Source organism: Lupinus angustifolius, chromosome LG20, assembly GCF_001865875.1.
Source record: "Lupinus angustifolius cultivar Tanjil chromosome LG20, LupAngTanjil_v1.0, whole genome shotgun sequence".
Classification (NCBI taxonomy): domain Eukaryota; kingdom Viridiplantae; phylum Streptophyta; class Magnoliopsida; order Fabales; family Fabaceae; genus Lupinus; species Lupinus angustifolius.
The window spans coordinates 1,838,320-1,858,759 of NC_032028.1; the positions used below are offsets into that span (position 1 = coordinate 1,838,320).

The 20,440-nt window shown below is 33.4% G+C and overlaps 4 protein-coding genes across 8 annotated transcripts in view; 2 read left to right on the forward strand and 2 right to left on the reverse strand.

The window, feature by feature from the left end:
* LOC109335781 (helicase-like transcription factor CHR28) lies at positions 1–9,911 on the reverse strand. 2 transcript variants are annotated; one of them, XM_019571958.1, is made up of 12 exons: positions 9,692–9,911; positions 8,951–9,092; positions 8,696–8,867; positions 7,975–8,612; positions 6,936–7,007; positions 6,781–6,858; positions 5,793–6,693; positions 5,144–5,274; positions 3,050–3,271; positions 1,605–2,204; positions 1,138–1,347; positions 1–422 (listed from the first exon to the last, which is right to left on the reverse strand). In XM_019571958.1, exons 2-12 carry the CDS (start codon positions 9,059–9,061, stop codon positions 318–320), a joined length of 3,240 nt encoding a protein of 1,079 aa, XP_019427503.1. In that variant the 5' UTR covers positions 9,062–9,092; positions 9,692–9,911; the 3' UTR covers positions 1–317. The 2 variants fall into 2 exon arrangements, with proteins under 2 accessions (XP_019427503.1, XP_019427505.1); XM_019571960.1 differs by lacking the exon at positions 9,692–9,911 and having other exon boundaries at positions 8,696–8,835; positions 8,951–9,049.
* Positions 3,272–20,440, reverse strand: part of LOC109335782 (transketolase, chloroplastic-like) — a 27,721-nt gene continuing 10,552 nt past the window's right edge. The window contains exons 8-9 of one of the 3 annotated variants that reach the window (XM_019571962.1): positions 3,975–3,982; positions 3,272–3,285 (exon numbers count right to left, since the gene is read on the reverse strand). The gene's annotated coding sequence lies outside the window, so the exon portion shown is untranslated. Of the gene's footprint in view, positions 3,286–3,974; positions 3,983–13,761; positions 13,770–16,057; positions 16,083–20,440 lie in introns of those variants that run through there. The other 2 variants (XM_019571963.1, XM_019571964.1) reach the window with 2 other exon arrangements.
* LOC109335785 (protein EMBRYO SAC DEVELOPMENT ARREST 3, chloroplastic) lies at positions 14,710–18,311 on the forward strand. Its single transcript, XM_019571971.1, has 6 exons — positions 14,710–14,814; positions 14,957–15,033; positions 16,108–16,273; positions 17,025–17,168; positions 17,634–17,767; positions 17,868–18,311. Exons 1-5 carry the CDS (start codon positions 14,754–14,756, stop codon positions 17,762–17,764), a joined length of 579 nt encoding a protein of 192 aa, XP_019427516.1. The 5' UTR covers positions 14,710–14,753; the 3' UTR covers positions 17,765–17,767; positions 17,868–18,311.
* Positions 19,121–20,440, forward strand: part of LOC109335783 (formate--tetrahydrofolate ligase-like) — a 4,430-nt gene continuing 3,110 nt past the window's right edge. Inside the window, exons 1-3 of one of the 2 annotated variants that reach the window (XM_019571967.1) lie at positions 19,121–19,212; positions 19,272–19,589; positions 20,227–20,376. In XM_019571967.1, coding sequence (XP_019427512.1) covers positions 19,284–19,589; positions 20,227–20,376 — 456 coding nt within the window. In that variant the 5' untranslated portion in view covers positions 19,121–19,212; positions 19,272–19,283. Of the gene's footprint in view, positions 19,590–20,226; positions 20,377–20,440 lie in introns of both variants that reach the window. The other variant, XM_019571966.1, reaches the window with a different exon arrangement.

Sequence of the window (20,440 nt, forward strand, 5' to 3'; positions counted from 1 at the left end):
GCCTTACTCTTGCATGCGAAGAGGCTTTTGCCAAGATTTGGAATTATAACCTCCATGTCATAAGACAAGCAACATTACGGTTACCAGAAACTATATGCTGCTATTGTGCTATACATAGCATAGAATCGATGTTCTGGAGGACAAAAAATGACCTTGGTTGGGCTTCAAAATGGACGTTAGAACTTGAATCAACCAGCCAACTTGAGCAGCACATGTCAGCAGGCATCCTTTAACTGAAGAATCACTCTAACACCATATACCAAAACCATCTAGAACAAAACTTGAAGATACCATCATCATGGTAATCAGCAATCTTTCTAGACCATAAAAAGATATTTGAGATCATCCACTGTGAGGCGGGTAGCAGTACCGCCAGCATGATCTTCACCAAAGGCAGATGCAACCATCTTTCTCTTTTCTTCCTGCAGCCACATGGTCCAACACAACATCATCAGCACACTTTTAACATTCTCTACAAATGTCACATACATTGATGTTATCTACTCTCCATGCAAGCAAATTCTCACCCCATATATCAAAGCGTACTAAACCTAACCACACAAAAATATCACTTCCATGCGCTAACTTCCCCTCTATCTTTTGGAGGAAGGAGCCCACACAAACTAGACTTACATGGGATTTTATGAGATCAACTTCTCCTTGGACCACAATAGTAATTGAGTTGATCCCATACATCCGTTGTAGCAGGTCAGACATCTCTTTTTAACATGTGAATAGTAATAATATTCTGTCATAAAAATGTCATCTTTCAACTTATACAACTATGCAATAATCAGTAAAAAAAAGGTGACTAGGTGCATGGGATGAGACTACCATCTGGGTGTGGTCTGAGGAGAATAAATGTACAACCTTACCCACAAGCAAAGCCTAGGATTCTGTGACATTTAGGTCACGAGGTAGCAACTTTACCGTTGCACGAAGGCTCACCATCAAATTCAAAAAAAGCAATCAATATTTAAAAAAGAAAAGGAGAAAATAATTCAAAACTTCAAATCAGCTCACTTTCCTTACTGGATGCTACGGCTTCACTCTGGCGACAGTAAATCCAATTTTTCAATCAACTACGATGACGTTTTGGCATAGAAAACCAAATTCAACTGACAGAAATATTAATACCTGAAGAGCCAGTATTCTATCTTCAACTGTATCTTTTATAGTGAGTCGTGTCACAGTAACAGGACGAGTCTGTCCAATTCTATGAGCTCGATCAACAGCTTGATCCTCAGTCGTTGGGTTCCACCAAAGATCCAAAAGAATAACATGGCATGCAGCAACCATATTCAACCCAAGGTTGCCTGCTTTTAGTGACATCAGCATAACAGTTACCTGAAACAAATTTCAGTTAGCCAGACAACAGAGGCTACCATTGTTGAGGCACTCGGAACAGAGTAGATGATGCATTTTCAAGAAAAGGTTCCAAAAATTACTAACTGTCCTAGCATAAAGCAGCATCAATATAATCATGAAAAGAATGAACAAATTTCACATCACTTCAGCTACAAACAAATAGGTCCACATAACGCTGGGATTAAATATTTGCATTAAAAAGTTGGCAGCTTTAACATTGTTGAGGAGGGCCGAACCTCAGGATCAGTATTGAAATCCTTAACAGCTTTGTCCCTTGCAAGTAGAGTCATCCTACCATCAAGTCTCCTGTATCGTATACGAGTTCGAGATTGCTTCAGTGCATCCTCGACTAAGTCCAACATACTAGTCCACTGGGAAAAAATTATAGACTTTATTGGTCCTTCAGTCATGGGCTCTGAATACTTTCTTGTGTATTTTGTAACCTGGATATCTGAATCGCAATCTTCAATATATGAAATATCAGAAGACAGTAAATCCCCATGGCCTCCAGAGGAATTCGGTGAGCCAGAACTAGGAGCCTTCATTTTACAATTTGACTGCAGAATCTCAAGGACAGCTTTGATTTTAGATGAGTTATACTCACTTTCCTGAAATAGTGAATAATCAACATGATGTGAATTTGAGGAACTACTGCCACCAAGATCATCAGAGAAGCAGCTCCTCAAAGTAGCTTTGGAGAAAACAACATCTTCACCGACTGTTTCTTTACAATAAACTGCGGGGCAAGTATTATTATCAGCTGTCAAAAAGTCTGATACACATTGATAACAGAAGACGTGGCTACACATGGTAATAACAGGGTCTTCAGGTGGATCCTGTAGAAATCACAGTACAAAACAGTCAGAGCCCTTACTGACATCATACTGCTATCATTTACCACTCAGTTAACATGGGTTAGTAAAACAGTATAAAATCAAAATCTAAAAATCTAAAACTCTCCATGAGTATTAGAATATAGGTTAGCCTTGCCTTTAATCAATCAAAGCTGTTAAGCCTTGATGACGTGGCCTATATTTTCTGAGTCCTCAGTTTCTATAAATAGAAATGAGGAGCTCTTATTGTGTAAGAAAAACAGAATAATAAAGTTCAAAACTAACTGAATAAAAGTTAGTTACTCTTCTCTCTCTATTTTCTATAACTGCCTAGTCTTCTTCTTCTATCTCTTTGATATCTTTACAATGAGAAAGCAAAGCAAAATCTAAAATTTAACAAAGCGGTTAGTAAAAAAAATCACAAATTCAACAATCAATCAATAGAATGTAATATACTATCACTATAAACTCTCCATTGAAAACCATTCCCCCTATAAAACAGTTATTACCCTTGGATAATAAACATGTCTACAAATACAACCACAAACCCTCATGGTTTAAGACTCATTTCCATCATAATCACATCATTCACATCATCTAGTATAAGCATATCCATATAAATTTATTTTGTTAGTGCTAAACTTCATCTTTTATCAAACCCATAAAGGATGTAAAGTGTAAACCTCCAAAAAAATCTGTTGTCAACCTAAAAGACTACATTTACCATATGACAGCAAACCTTTTAAGATATGATAACAAGGATCTGTAGCATTGAGATCTTATAGGACATTTTCACAACATAGGAAATAATATATATGAAAAATCTCATATTTGAAAAATTAACTCACATTGCAAACATGGCAGATAGCAGAGGTTGTATCCAATTCCATATATAGATTAGTCACCAAATCCCTTGGAAGCCTTTTTGCCATTTCAACAGAATCCTGTCCGACAGGATTGGAATTATAATCTTTAACAAGAAGTGGGTGGTCACAAGCCTGACGGAGTCGTAAAAGCATCAGAAGAATATTTGCATAGTTCTGATTCACTGTGCCAGCAGCAGCATATGCCTGAAAATTACAAGCTTTTTCATTTCAAAACTACTATCCTTCAGTGCCAAAAGATCAGATGGACAAGCATATTCTAGAAGTTGCAACACTAAAGCATGCTAGAAATTAATAAGTTAGATATGAAGATTGAGAGACAGGAGAACATAACATCTTTCTCATTCCAGCATCTCTGATATAACAAATATATTTCTTGATAACTTATGAATAATTCCACTATGCAACTAGGTGTGAATTCAAAAGAAAAATGCTACAGTGTCAGCAGTTAAACGAAGAGCCAGCTACCACAGGACTGGGTTATAAGTAAAAAAATGAAGCCTTTGTATGTTTTCAAAATAATTAAGTAATAACATCTAATATAAATACTAAATTTAAATGAAAAAAATAAGTCTTGCTCTGACCACTTCAAATATATTGGACTAATTTTGCAAACATGAAGTTCAATTGAACATATATTTAGCTTACACACTGCAGTAACTATTATTTCTTTCCCTAACGATGAAACTAACGAGCTTACGTTGGTATTTAAGAAGAAAAAGAGTTGCAATCCAAGACTTCAAAGAAATATTTTAACAATATGCCTCACTGTACAGAATCATGGAGTACTCAATAGTTTCCCTAAAATATTACAGTACTTATTAATTGGAATTATCTATCTAACTAAATTAAGATTAATACAATTAAAGAAATAGTTGTAATCCGGGACTTCAAAATTTTTTTAATATGCTTTACTGTACAGAATCATACAGTACTTAATAGTTGGATTAGTTTATCTAACTAGATTAAGGTCTATTAACGCTACATTTTTATCTTCTTATGACCAAGGGACTTGAATTTTTTTCTACTAGCTGACTTTGGAGATTTTGGTCTTGTAAAGAAGCAAAGATTCTGTAACAGTGTTCTGTTTCACAAGTTCTTCGGTGTATAAGGCTGCAAAGAAAAAGTAGACTGTTTAATGACTCCTTTTCAACCCAAGACTCCGTTTGTTTGGGATAGGATTACTGTGGCATTCTTTTGGTGCTCTGGACATGGGTTTTTTAGATGTGTTTCTTTGTTAGACATGAAAAACAATTGGCATGCTTTGTTGCATGGTCTTGTGAATAGGGTTTATGATTTTTCTTTTTATTAATTTTTTTTACAATGGCTTATCCTCTTCCTTTAACTTTTCTCCTCTTCCAATTAAATCCCTTTTCTTATTAAAAAAATATAGATAGGTTGATAGAGAACCACTACTGACAAACCTGTTAGAGTATCTACAGAATAACTTCAGTGTATCTTTAAATATTTAGAAAACCTTCAGAATATATAGTGAAATCAAATAGACATTTAACTGAGGAAGCAATCGTTAGGGTTGCTTCCTATTTTCATCAAGTTTCCTACTTTTTTTACTTATTTAATTAGGTTTAGTAGTCTTATTGTATTATTGGACCTGGGCTTATAATACCAGTACTATACAAGTACTTGACCAGTCTCCCACCTAATAGGGTTTATGAAGGTAAATATAAGCAGCCAACTTATGAGTATAAATAAATAGGTGTTAGCGCTTTGCATTTCACACATCATAGCAACATAATATAATAACATTATTGAGAGTCTCCTCTCTCTTTTTCCCCAATCCCTCTCTACTCTATATTTTTTTTATAATTAATGAAAGAATGAAGTTTCTTGAATATATTTCTAGAGGCTGCAAAGATTAGAATGTCTGTCAATTCTACCAAGGAAGACAATCAATTTGACTCATTATCGAGCTGAATTTCTAAAAACTGGGTTTAAAACGCATTGGCAAAAGGACACTCAGTGGTTGCTATTTAAAAGAATAACATGAATCGCTAGAAATTGAACAAAACAAGATAACAGATTTTGAAGAAAACAAACCTTGAATTGAGAACGTGAATCTGCTTCCAACTTGGCGTAGAAGGCCCGCTCCTCACCAGAGAAATCCACCTTAGTCAGCTCAATTTTTTTAGGGGGCAAATTGATTATTGGCTGTCCATCAATCAAAGTTCCTAAACAAATGCACAAGTGTACAAATTGATATTATAAAACAAACAAGACAAATACTCATCCCATGATGTATGTTTGACTCCAACTTCAACTTCAACAAAACTCCAGCTCAATTAAACAAATGAAAACCTTGATGGCTGAAATGTTCAGTCCAACCCATCGACCAAACAATATTTTGTAGTATGGTAAAAGAAATAAAGCATGGATTCATTGAGTTGGAGGAATACTTCCATAATTAAAAGCATATGAAAAGTTAGCCAAAAAACAGAGAAAATTTTGTGTCTGGGTAGATACTTTGGCTTCAGAATGTTCCTCGTGCTGATACTAGAGTGGTAGTCCCAAAGTTTGGACAAGAGATGAAAAGAATTTACAAAATATAATCTAAATGACGATCCTGAAGGGAGACCAGCAAGAATATCAAAGGGACACTGAACTTATGCTAAGCCAGGAAAAAGGTAAATGCATACAATCTATCCCATCAGGAAATCTGCAAGTACATTTTTAGAGAAAGAAAAAACACCTTTTGTACGACGTAGCATTATGGCCCTCAACACTGCTTGAAGCTTCTTGTAACCTTGGATAGAATTTCTGGATATTGGAACTTTAATTGTATTGTAGAATGATTTATATACAGCATAAGGATCATACCTTAGGAACCTAAAATAGCTATACAGATCATCAATAGTATTTTGGATAGGTGTTCCAGATAAGCACCACCTTCTTTTGGCCCTAAGGCTGCAGCAAGCTCTAGCGACCTGAGTTCTATGATTCTTGATTGTTTGAGCTTCATCAAGAATAATCCTAAACCAACCTACTTTTGCAAGAGGACCAGAGCCACAATCGAGAGAGCTGTCAATTCCCTTTCTACCCTTTTTACTCTTCTTATTTCCATTATATGCCTTTTTCCTCTTTTTACTTGCAGAAAATTGAGAAGATAGCCCAAATCTTTCACCATTTTTTTCATCAAATTCATCCTCGTCCACTAATGGTTGCTTTGGAACTTCATTAGTCACAATAGCGTATGTTGTGATAACCACATCATATGTTGCAAGCTCATCGGGATTTTTTGTCCTACTGCCCCCATGATAAATTAGAACAGAAAGCTTTTCATTTCCAACTTTCTCATCAAGCTCCCTGGCCCACTGCCGAACAACACTTGCAGGGCAGACAACCAGCGTACCAGCAGCAGGCCTTTTCCTACTTGGTGCCCGTGTCGAACTGCTTGGTTCTGTAACAGGTTTAATATCATCAAATTCTTCATTCTTTTTAAGATTATCCACATCAGCAATACCATTATCATCGTCATCATCCAAATTCAAAGCTTCAGTTTTATGATTGCATGCATCATCTGTCTTTGATCTTGACTGCAATGACTTCTGCATTAGGATAAGGGCAATCATCGAAATTGTCTTTCCAAGGCCCTGTTGGGACAAGGTTTCAATGGTCAGGTAAAAACTCAAAGATTAAAATGTCAAGCAGAAATAATTAAGAGAAAATTAAAAGATCACCTGATCATCGGCCAAAATACCCCCCAAGCAATGCAAACTTCTGGTTTCCTTCTGAAGCATCCAAGCTAATGCAATTTTCTGCAATATAGAGTGATTAAAGCTTAAAAGTAAAGAACCCCCTCCCAAAAAAAACAATAACAGACAAGCCATAATACCTGATGCCTCAGAAGAGAGACAGACATTAGACCATCAGGTAAGTCGGTTTCCGTTTTTGATCGATAGAGATCCTGTGGCAACCATATTCCCAAATCACAATTAAAAAATAATGGGTCTCAAGTGAATCTCAGGTATACATGCTTTTGTGTGTTTACAATAACAAAAAAGTTAAACTCTCACATTGACTAAGGAGTGCTGACACACTTACATCAAGAAAGAATAAATATTAGGGTTTAAATTTTGATTTGGAGCTAATTTTAGGATTCTGTAACCAGAGCACTAGCATCTAGGGTTACAACCTTAGTAGGTTCTTACTTCATTAAATTTTGTATTTTTAGTCCTGGGGTATTTTGTAATTTTAGCATTTCATTGTATTAAGGCTAGAATTTATGTTAAGCTGGGGATTATTGGGTTTGTTTTAATGTCAAAGTTTCCGTAATGGTTTTGCTCAAATGCACATTTGTTTATAATTTGTTAACATAACCGTCATAGAAAAACAAATCAGGTTCCATACATCGTCAGCATAAAAGCAATGACCAGTGTATACGAGCATATAGTTTATTCCAGAGAACAAGTACAATTACACCATCACAAAGGACACAGAATAATAATTTTTACAGCCTCAAATCAAACGCAATACTAATAACCTGATTGGAATGCATAGGAATGCCTGATGTCCAGCATTTACAGGAGTTCAATACCTTCTGAGATTTTTTTTTGCCTCCACACGTAAAAAACAACAAAGAAATAAAAAGCAAGAGGGTCAACTCCACACCGCTTATATCCAGGTGTACTACATCTTGAACCCAACCTCTCAACGTCTATCACCAATTTCCCAAGGAGTCAACAATGACAATATGACATTAAGTCCCAAATGAAGCTCTCGATTCAGGAAATAATTTATATTTGACCTGTCTTAGCTAACGATTCCTAATCATACTTAACAGAGGGAACATCATCATAAAACTTAGAGCATCAAAAGATTTATATTGCAGAGGCACATATATGTATAATAGAGCTGGTAAACACATGTACTACCTGTAATGCTGCCTCATAAATAAGTCTCTCGTCAGTTGCAGAAGCCCTTTCATCAACTGTTCCAGAACGGTATGCAGCTTCAGTGGAACTGGTGAACTGAGAATTTTTAGCCTTGCCATATGCCAAAGATGAAGGAAGAATCCTACTCCCACCATTTGGAAACATAAGACGATCTTCATCATTTACCCTGTTATAATTGTCACGTAGGTAGCTCTTGTCACCGGTCATGCTAGACCCCACTGCATGGCGACGATTCTTATATGTATCATGAAATTGACTGCTGTTCGTGTGCTTTTTTAAGTTGTTTGATCTGATATCTGGCGGAAATGATGAAGATGGAAGACCCTTTGTTACTGATGGTTGAAGAGACAACGGAAGGTTCCTCTTGAAAGCGTGTTGAGATGGCATTTTCTCATGATCAGAACCAGAAGTATTAGAAGTTCGTGTGTTGACCATCTGAATCTGACTTGAGTTTCCATTCTCGGTACGATAGGAAGGTTCATCCCTTTGTGCAAATCTGTGATTCAGTGAATTGTTGCTGGAAGAGGGTTGAGTGTGAGGTCTGATTTGTGAATGATTATTTGAAGTATTTGCTCCTCTTGGAGAACTACTATCCAGATTAGACCACCAGCCATTATCTGCTCACAATATTACATGCACCACAATTACTAATTTATACAGAAATGTTATAGGAGAGGAGGTTTTGCCGGAGACCACCAACCTGAATTTCTTTCAGGAGCATCCCATTGTGGGAGAGACCTCCTTGGATCTTCTATCTCCTCTATTTCGTCATCCGATGAACTAAGACATATATAATTTTCCATGAACTTAAAATTACAATTTTCTCTTTCCTCAGTCAAACTAGAAAGAGAACCATGAAAGGCTGAGCCAACCTGTAGTAAAAGAGCATCATGAACATCCCATTACACATGCCAACAAAAGATAAAATTCTCTAAAAGAAAATGTCTTCGCTCACCAATTTTGTATAAGGCTTTGATATTAAACCAGAAACCAAACCACCTAGAAGAGAACAAAACCTCCAAGTTGAGTTGATGAAATCATGAATAGGGTCCACATTGTCAGGCATCTACTTGAAGCCCAAACCACATTCCAGATTCCTTGTCAACAACACGTTTATCAGCAAGACAAGATAAAAATTTAAATGAAAGAGATAGTAAATATCAAATTATAATTCAAAGGAAAATATATATAGAGGGGGAAGAGAAACTCCTTAAAAGTCTAATCCATCAAACTAAATTTTAAACTCATAAGCACGAGTCAAATGCAAAGATTCGGACGAATGACCTACAGAAAATTTCCTCCAATTAAAATGCCCTTAAATTTGAGTAACTTGAGCAACACTGAAATCACCACAAACTCATTTTCCTACTCTTAGCTACTAGTATGCTGAACCCCATCATCAATCAATTCTAACATAAGCACATTGCCATTTGGTTCTCGAATCAAGCAAAAAATGTGAAGACAACTATGATCAATATAAACACAGTCATTCTCTAAAAAATACAAGTATTTCCACCATGGTTATGAATAAAAAACAAGATCAGGGTAATTGAAACTAGATAGAAATAAAAACCACAATGCAGTGAAATAAAACACAGAAATTGGAAGATGGGACCCAAATTCAAAACATGGAAAAACATAAAGGCATTAACTTTAAGAGCATACATGGAACAAACAAAAAGGAAGAGAAAATTACAAGAATTCACAGTGAATGGTAGAGGAATGGGCTTCAATTACACAAATGTGTTGACAAAATTTGATCTTTAGAGAAGGGGATATGAAGGGTGCAGTAGTAGAGAGGAATTACAAGAGTAGGGTTGTATGAGAGCAAAACGCAGTAATGGAAAAGTAAAAGAAGATAAAACGACATACGTTGGAGTGTAACTAGTTTGAATTTTGCAGGGAATGAGAAAGTAGATTAAGGTATATTCAAAAGTTCATGAAGAACAAGGATTCACCCTTCACATTAATTTATATAATTTTTATTTTTATTATTATTTCAATCAAAAAAAACTGAATTTGATTTAGATGTGTTATTATGTGGATTATGAATAAGGTAGAAAGAAAATTAAGTTTTGATTTGAAAGTATGATATAAGATTATTTGTAATAAATATGACACTTTTTAATTAAAGAATATTGTTGAGCAATAAGATTTACAAGACGACTCAATGCACAAACATTGAAAAAAAATGTGAATGGTTCATGAGAAAATATTACTTTTAAACTTTCTTTAGATTGAAGAATATCATTGGTCAATATTTTTATATCTTTTATTCTTTTAATATTAGATTAGTATTTAACATTCTTCTTCAAAATGATTTTAATTCTTTAAATTAAATATTTTATTTTCCATTTTAATTGTTTATCAAAATTACGCTGGATAATCTTGGTTAGTGGCTTGTTGCATATAAAAAAATCCTAGTATATTTTTTAGCAAGCATGTGCATGTTAAGAAAACAAAAATAATAATGTTTTTATGTGCACCAACCAAAGGTTCAAGAACATGGTTTTGTTAAAAAATACAAATTATTTATACTTTCTTAACAAGCACGTTATGAAAACAAAAATATTTAAATATACTATCGTATAGAAACAATCTTTAATATCATTAAGAGTTGCATTTTGATGCATGGATATTATAAAATGTTTTATATTACCAATTAATAACATATGTGGTTTTTAAGATAATTATTACAATATAAAATAGCTACTTTTTAATGATTTAACATTGTATAATTGAATATTAATGTAAACAAATATTTATAATGGCGTCACTTCCAATTAAATTCATAAAATCAATATAAGCATAAATCAACATAAGCATGTCTAGTGGAGATAAATTCATAAGGCAAAGGCTTGAGAAAGAATTCAATCCACAAAAATAAGATTATATGTATTAGTATCATTAAGATTTTAATGGTGAATTTGTGAGTTAAGTTTTGTGAAAAAGGCTTTAGGGTCACTATTAGTTATACGAAAAATCTTCTTTCATGCCAAAGGCAATAACACCCCATATAAGTAGATTCATGTTATTCATAAGATAAAAATAGTCTAAATTCGCAACATTATTTGTTTGAGGCTATTGAAAGGACAAAGTCATGTCATCCATAATGATAATATTTCCTCTTAAGTGCAACCCCTTAAGTTCAATGTAAGATAGATGAAGTCATATATAAGTAATTATTCTCTACTCTTTTCTCTAAGCATAAGGATCATTTAGAGTACTCATACAAAGTAATTTAAGGTTGACAATTACCCTATTCAACCAATCAACATAGATCTTGACATTCTCCAAAATCAATTATTGTATACCTTCATCTAAGCAAATTAGATTCTTAGGGTTCCTCTATAAGAGAGGAGAATGGTAAATTTGATTCAAACCAAAATATTCCAAGATAACCTTAGTATATCATAATAATAAGTTCAAATGAATAAAAGCATTAGGGTGTGTTTGTGTATTGTTTATAAAACTCAATTTTGATAAAACTAATAATTATGAATTAAAATAAATGTTAAATTGCTAGTATATCTCAATAAATATTATTTATAAAACAACACAACTTAAAAAACTACTAAATTTCAAATTACCAAATATTCTTCATAATTTTATTTTAGATTAAGTTCCGTTACAATAATGTCAAAAGTAGAAAAAGGTTAAAAAATTTAAGAATTTTGTTACTAGAGCAACTGAAAGTTGAAATTGAGTCATGTCAAAAGGAAAAACAAAATTAATATTCAGTGATTGCACTAATATTAATTAAGAAGTCACAAAATTTAAAGACCGTTCCATAGATTCATTCATAACCTAGAAAATACGTCCTTTCCCACTTGCATTAAGGAATAATATTTACAAAAGTCCTTAATTGGAAGGCAAACATATACTGAAAAGTGGCGGTAAGAAAAAGTGATTCCAGTATGAGTTGAATGTGAAAGTCTCCGTCTCCCATACCCATGTGATCGAGCAGTCCTATAGTTTGTATCATTCCATATGTTATGAGTTTGTGATTGGTCAGAAAAATATTTAATAATTAAATTTTAATTTAAATGTATTGTATTTTTTATGACCAATCATAAGTGACATTATACAAACTGTAGGACAGCAGATGTGTACTGTGATCACCTGCCCTCATTCTTTCCATACTTAGACCCTTTTTCTCTCTCTTTTGAAGGGCACAGCGCCGTATCAACTTACACTCACACCAGCGACAGCACAATACAGAAGGCAAACCGAAGTACTGAACCACTGCACTATATGCCCTTCTTTTCTGCCATTTCCCACATACTCCATCATAATTACATAATTCTCTCCATTACCTTATATCATACCACACATCATATAATAATTAATAAGGTATTAATTTAGTCGTATAAAATTATATTAAATCTTGGGGATAATTAAAAGGTTAAAGATTTAATTGTTATTATTGAAAAGATAGTCACGAAACTTGAAAAATATTACTTCTCTACTCAAAAGAGTAAGAAGATATCATTAATAAAACAAAAATCACCATATAATAAGTTTATATACATTGATCTCATGCAAATAATGTAAAAATGATGAAACTAAATAAACTTGTCCAACCTATTTAATGTCTCAAATAATATCTAACATTAATAACAGTGAAATAAAAACAAAACAAAAAATAATAAATGTTTATTATAAGTTTGGAATAAAAGATAGTAGTTCCCCATATCAGAGAAGAGGGATGATGATCATATATTTTCATTTGTGTCTGATTTGGTGTTTTAAGTTAATAAGAAATTTTCATTTATTTTAAAACAAAAATTATAAAAGCAAAAATTAATATTTTAATATTATTTTATGAAATTTAATTAGTTCGGGTATAAAGACTAGAAAATTATGTAACCGATGAGAAAAGACCCCATTCCTTTTGCTTCACCAATTCCAAGGAACTAAGAATAAAGTTACCCTTTAAGCCTTCCTCTATAAGCCACAATCCACCTTAAAGAACAATACAGAAGGTTACAAATAAAAACAAAAAGCTCACACCCCTTTTTATGTTATTATTCTCTCATCATATATCCTCACTTTCCTTTCATCTCTCTTCCATTCTATTGATTGAATGGGTTGTTTTGAACCACACTCAGTGCTTGTGCATGGGAAGAGAAGGTTGAGGAGGTTGTTTTGGAGGGTCAGAGCTGATATTAAGAGACAAATGAAAGCTAGGTCCACTAAGAACAATTTCAACTATGACCCTTTGAGTTATTCTCTCAACTTTGATGATGGCAATTGTGTCATTTTGCTTAACACAAACACATCACAACACAAGGGGAACAACAACCTAGGATCACTTGAAGAGATGAACAGAAGAACTACTCAATATGCATGTGATGAAGATCAGTTAGAGTGTCTTGTTTCTTTTCTATTATCTATTCTTCTTGATTCACTACACTTTCTTATGCTTTGATATGTATCTTATCAATGGGGGAGAATAGTTTTGTTTATGTTTTGTTACTAGAGGACAAGTAGTAGAAGAATCTTGTTCTCTGTTTTCTATGTTCTTTCTTGTTACATTGGAGATTGGACAACTTTTTAGTAAATGAACTGTTGCTTAGAGATTTAACCTTTTAAATGTAACAATACATATATCTTCTTCTGAGGTTGAACAGTAACTTAGTCAAAGGTAACTGTTATTTTCTCTGCTGAAAATATTCGTTTGAAAAGTGTTTTAGTTTAGTCTATCACCTTTTCTGTATTTAGTATGTGTTTTAATTTATATGAGGGCAAATTTGAGAGTCCAACTTCAAACCCTGTGTGAAAAGTGATTCACTTTAGCTTTCAAGTGCTTGAAAAGTTCCCATTTTGGTATGTTCTGATTCTTTACTAGGAAACTCCTTTTGAAAAGTTTGGTTCTTCACTCATCACTAATGCTGGATTCTATGCAACCTAATTTGTGTTTGATTCTAACTCTTTGTGTGAGAAAAAAAATCATCTTTTCAATTGTTATAAGATAGTTTAAGTATAACAATTATTCTTTTCACTAGGTATGAGAAATTATAAAATAAACCAACATAGACACTCTGCTATCACATATTAGCAGTGATGTTTAGTGCGAAAAACCAGAAAAAACAGTGTTGTTCTGCTTTCATTATATTATATTATTACTACTTTTTGGAAAGAAAAAAGTTTGTGTAAAGTGATTAAGTGAGTTAGAGTTTATCTACCATAAAATTTAAAACATTCTATAAGTACTTAGAAGAGCCTACGATGCATTAACCAAAATAGTTCAATTCATTTACATGAAGCTAAATTGAAACACTCCATTTAATGTACCTAAAAATAAGTAATTTCGCAGTATTATTTATGCACATTATAATTCTCCATACAAACATATATTTTTATAAGCTAAAATATGTTATCAATCACATATTAAAAAAAGAGAAAAAAGTTTATTTGCCGAAGTATTATTCATTATTCATAAAGATTTTGTTAAAAATATATCATAAAATCATTATTTAAAGGATATTGCTAAATCAAAACAAGTTATCATTAAAAACCCAGATTAGAAACATGTGAAGTTATTAAATTAATTAAGATCACCTGTTTCAAATGATATCTTATTTTATATTTTAAACCAATCAAAATGTGATTTTTTGTTTCTATTTTTTTTATTCACATGACAAAATATTAAAGACATGTGCAAAGTATAAAAACATTGAAAAGAGAACACGTATCCTTATCCTTACCCGGTTCACTTGTTTCACGCATTCCAGTCCCAACGAAGAAAGTTGGTAATGGCTTCTACCTCTGCGTCCGCCATTCCTCTATGCTTTCCTTCAACGCATAAACACCCGAGTCAGTTTTTCATCTTTTATTATAATCTCACCATGTCATTTAACCATTCAACTTACAAGTTTTATATAATTCCATTTTTAGTGGGGAAACATTTCTTATATAATTTGATTTAAATTCTGTTTCTCTTGTATTTTCTTATCAGGAAAGGGAAAAGTAGCACTGCATCTCCATGTTGTTAAATCAATTCAACAAAATGACAATTCGCCCATTCCATCAAAGGTTAGTGATTGAGTCAAACCAACATAACATCATCCATTATTTTGAGTACTATCCATTCATATTAGAAATTACCAATGTCGTACTTAAGCCATGAGGTTCTAGCACCTAAACGACTAGTCTTTTGGGTTGGACTCTCGTGGGCTTAAGTCCTAACCGTTGGTGTTCCTAACCGCTGGATTAAGCTATATTACCGAATACTGAGTGAAGCCGCCAAAAGAGAAAGGACTACCATCAGGTTAGTGCCGATGCAATGAAAGCCGCCATGGACGTCAGTCCTTAAAGGGGGCGGCAATGTTAGGAGCCCCACATTGAGGAGAATAACAAACTCAATGTGGTACTTAAATCATGTGGCTCTCCCACCTAATAAACTAGTCTTTTGGTTCTCCTCGTGAGCTAAAGTCCTAACACTCTGCTGTTTTTTTGGGGACTCTTGTTAATGTTAATTATTCATAAAGTAATCATTTTTCTGTATTTGCTGTATTGCATTGCCTGTTTATGTTGCATGATGTGGAAAGTTATTAATAATTACTTTCTTATTTTTGTCCTTTTATTTTCTAGTAAATTGAAAATGTTATGATCCAAACCAATATTACATTTCCATTTATATTATTTAAAATTTTAGATAGTTGTATACCTTTATTTGTCAAACAAATAAGTTTGTTTTTTGTATAAGCAAGGTATTCTCTCACCCTATGGGTACAGAATTAATCATTCCAATAAGTGTTACTCACATTAATCCAATGTGGCCTTACACCAATAAATTAACGCCTTGTTGGTTGTCAAACAAATAATCTAACTAGAAAACTATCAATTTGAAATGTTGTTTAACTACTTGGAGGGAGTTTTGTAAAATAGAGCCTAAGCTTTGTGATGAAGCATGGGTATCATTATTTGACTAATGACAGAGTTAGTAAGCATATATCATTTCACTGAAATTAGCTATGCAAAGATTTGGGCTCTGATTGCCTGTTTCTATTTTATTGGTATAGGTATGCTTAATATAATCAAGCTTAATGAATCCGGTAAGTGAATACAAGTTGTAAAAAAAAAAGTTAATCCTTTCATTCAATGCAGGAACTTCCAGTAACAGTTTCCAGGCGCCACTGCCTCACAATTTTGCCTTCAACTCTAGCTCTATTAACTGCTTCTGTGACACCTGTTTTGGTTCCAAAGGCCAATGCTGCTGATGCAATGGAAAAACCCGGGTGCAGAAATTGCCAGGGAAGTGGTGCCGTGCTATGTAAGTTATACATGACATGATGAATTCCATTGCACAGTACTCTTCTAACAAGTGAAATGAAATTTCTACAATTGTAAAAAAGTCGTAGAAACTTGTTTTTTTAAGAGGCATAACCTTATTGCAACTGTACAATGACCTAGAAAATCATAAGCAATTCACAATATCGGAGACACATTGAAATCTCAGTTAAGGTTCCATCTCAAAAGCCAAAATCAATTGGCGATGAGAGAAATAACTTAATATGTATTTAAACTACACTCAAGAGAATGAGGTAGGTAATGTGGACTTACTTCCCAACATGCCTCACCATAGAGGCCTACCAGACCATACAGTGATGAGTTACCTTTGAATCATGACGAAAATGCATAATGCATCTTTTTTGGTCCATGACAATCAGAGAGTTGCATTCGGGCTCTGATATCATGTTAAAGTTCTATCTCAAAACCAATTGGATCGTAGATGTCCAATAGGTATTTAAACCACACCCAAGAGAGTGAAACAGATAATATGAGACTTACATCTCAACCATCCTCAAGTTAAAGAATATATAATTAAACTAAGTTGAAGAATATCTAATAAACCAAGATGCTAAATGAATCAGTAAAGGGTGTTTCTCTATTATTCCTGGTATCATATGTTATACACTTTATCAATGATGTGAGTTTTCTTGAGTATTTAGGAACAGTTGATTGTAAAATTTCCACAGTTTTTTAACTTACTTTGATCCATTAGACGTTTATTTTTCATTTAGGTGATATGTGTGGTGGTACAGGAAAATGGAAGGCCCTGAACAGGAAGCGAGCAAAAGATGTTTATGAGTTTACAGAATGTCCAAATTGTTATGGTACAGAGTCCAGTTTCTACTTGATTCCTTCATTTTTGTTAGCTATAGGAGGTAATGGTAATATAATGGTCTGATTTGAACTATTCAAGTATTTTCAGAAATTGCTGTTAATTTCATTTCATCAGTCAATGACATTTGAGTCAATAAAGTAGAGTGAGCTGCCCCTCTCTTTCTTAAGGATATGTTTGAATCTGTGGCAAGAGACGGAATAGTCTTGGATACCATTGTTTGGTTTTTAAGAATTAGGATGGAGTGGCACTCATTCCATCCCAATTCCAATAATTCCATTCTACTGGAACTTCCAAAAAACATAATTGGAATCTTAACAGTATGAAAACTGTCATTCCACCCACAGGAAGTTACCAAAACTTGAAGTCTTTCAAGCAAGGGGTTGGGTCAATTTTCTCTCCTATTGCCACGCTTTAATGTGTCCAAATTTGACATCATTTTGTAGTATTGCCATATGCAATTAACCTATGTGATCGTTCATTGATTAGTAATATTTGTAAATTACAGGTCGGGGAAAGCTTGTCTGCCCAGTTTGTTTAGGAACTGGTTTACCGAACAATAAAGGTTTGCTAAGGAGGCCTGATGCAAAGAAACTGCTTGATAAGATGTACAATGGGCGGCTACTTCCAAACTCTTAGAAGGTAAAGTTTTCCTTGTCACGCTGCTTCATAAACTCACTTGTGTGTAGCTTGTTCCTTATAAAATGTTAATCTGTTATTCACTGTACTGCGTCCTATGCAGTAGTTTGTTTGAACACAACAATAGCTTGCTAATGCTGCATTGTGGCACAATGGCTAGAAGGAACATTCTCCACTTAGTTAACACAGCTAGTGACTGCATTGGTAATCAACTCCTAGTACAGAATATGCAAGATTTGTTGCTTATATTTTTTTGCTCATGGGTTCAACCCTTCCCTGGACCTGCTCATAGTGAAAGTTTTGTAACACTTGGTTGAGGCATTCCAAAAATGTCCAATTTTCAATGCTACAATAATAAAATATTCATGCAGACCGTTTAGATTTCCAGAGTGTCTTGTATATTTTAAACATTGTGCAAATACATCCAGCAAGAGTAGCTACACAAGCTTCTTTATGTAGTTTACCAAGTAAATGTTCATGCAACTCATCTTCATTCAAGTTATTAAATCCTGAAAGATTTGTAGTAAGTTGATTATGCAGCATGTAATCAGCATCTTATTTGCTTTTTTTTGGGGTTCAACTTTTTTGTTGTTGCTGATTTACTATGCCTTGTTGTGTGACCAGAGCCATAAATATAACTTTGGCTATTATTGTAAGTACACAAAATTATCCTTTATGTATGTAAACATGTTGTAGGTTTTCTTCATTCTAATATAATTTACTTAGTCTGATTGCAAAAAAAATTGATGTTTAAAGTTTAAAGTTATGGACGTGATTTGATTTAATAAATCAATAAGTGAAGTAAAAGTTGAATATGTGTAGATTAAGTTATCCCTATTAAATATTCATATATTTACATAATTTCTCACTATAAATTAAATCTCAATTACAATAAGCATGTGAATATTCAATTTTGTCAAAAAATCAATACGAATTTTTTTTTAAAATAACAAAAATAGAAAAAAAGGTTGAAAAGGTATCTTTTAATAAAATCAAATTGATATCCAACAAGTAATGCTGATAAATTGGTTACTATATAATTATGAATTTAGTATGTATACACATATAGTATAAGCCTTTCTTATATTGTCATTAAATCAATGATAGATGATGTACATAAATTTTAAACTCTATAGATATAGTGTTGAATAGATCAAGAAAGAAATTGCTACATTCATATTCTGAAAATACTCATCCATTTTTTGCCTTTATTATATTTGTAACAATCAGCACCATAATTACCTATGTTGCCACCTCCACCATATCACTGTGCCACCTCCACCATATCACTCACATTCCTTTGCCACCTTACCTTGGTTACCATTTGCATATATTCTATATCATCTTACCTTTTGCATCAAATATTGGTTCAACCAAAAAACATACTTTGTATAATGCTCTCATCTTCTTATTCCATTTTGTTCCAAACCATCCAAATACAATAGATACACTACTTCATCTCTGATATAAGTAAAGATACAAATAATTACAAAAACAAGTTCACACGTGATAAGATAAAATGAGTACACAACATGGCATCTACGTACACAGTTTCCTTTCCAAACCCATTGTTCCTCGTCAAACAAAAACATCAACCACTGTTTTCAGATTCAGAATCAGAGGTTCTCTTTGTTTAACTGAGACTAACAATTCTTCAAAAACAATGAGTCCATCAAAGACACTTAGGAAAGTACAAGTTGTGTCTCCTGTTCCAGCAGACATAGATATTGCTAATTCTGTTGAACCTATTCATATATCTGAGATTGCCAACGACCTTAATCTCACTCCTAATCATTATGACCTTTACGGAAAATATAAGGCCAAGGTATAATTTTTTTGGGTTTCTTCTCTTTTTTTTGTTTACCCTGTTGTTTTTTCTTCACATGCATTAGTTCCCTTTACTTTCTAACACTTGGATTTGTTGTAGGGATTAGGGGTGATGATTACTTAAAAAAGGTGTTAAATTTGAATCTTATATCATTTAAAATTTGTAGGAATAGATATCATTTAAAATTGGAAGTTCTTTTTGGATTTCAATTATTTGGTAATTATCAGGTACCCTACCCATGTGGTTATACCTTAGCTTGGAGGAATGATTCTCATTCCCCTAAATATGACTACTGCTTAGGACTTATGTTTGTCTTTTGCATGCATGTTACTGTGTTACTGGTTTGTAACATCCAGATCCAGTTATTTATTTTCTACTGAAGTACTTAGTATTATATTATAAGATAGATAGGTGTAACGTTTTCTATTATAAGCATCACCTATATATTATAATATAAGTAGAAGATTGATAACTTAGTGTTACTTGTTATGATGCTTTTCTTTCTCTCTCCTTAGTGAAGATGTGTCTGGACATATCTCTTGTGGTTGACAAATTATGAATGATTTTGGCTGATGGCATTGATATTACATTGCAGCCTTTTTTGGCTTAATTGAAGAGTGATTTTGTTGTGTAGGTTTTGCTGTCAGTTCTTGATGAACTGAAAGAATCAAAAGATGGGTATTATGTTGTGGTTGGAGGGATTACTCCAACCCCTCTTGGAGAAGGCAAATCTACCACTACAGTAGGGCTCTGTCAAGCTTTGGGTGCTTATCTTGATAAAAAGGTAACCCCTTTCTTATCTTCTTCTACCTATGTGCCATTGTACTACCTATTTCTCAGATACTGAA

Bases quoted from the DNA above. Each gene is read 5' to 3' on its own strand.
- LOC109335781 (XM_019571958.1), bottom strand. From the start codon at position 9,061: ATGCCTGACAATGTGGACCCTATTCATGATTTCATCAACTCAACTTGG. The intron at 7,008-7,974 runs GTAGTACATGTG...TGGTTGCCACAG, and splicing joins TTTATGAGGCAGCATTACAG to GATCTCTATCGATCAAAAAC. The intron at 423-1,137 runs GTATTAATATTT...ATGTGGCTGCAG, and splicing joins ATAGAATACTGGCTCTTCAG to GAAGAAAAGAGAAAGATGGT.
- LOC109335785 (XM_019571971.1), top strand. From the start codon at position 14,754: ATGGCTTCTACCTCTGCGTCCGCCATTCCTCTATGCTTTCCTTCAACG. The intron at 14,815-14,956 runs GTCAGTTTTTCA...TTTTCTTATCAG, and splicing joins TTCAACGCATAAACACCCGA to GAAAGGGAAAAGTAGCACTG. The intron at 16,274-17,024 runs GTAAGTTATACA...TTTTTCATTTAG, and splicing joins GGGAAGTGGTGCCGTGCTAT to GTGATATGTGTGGTGGTACA.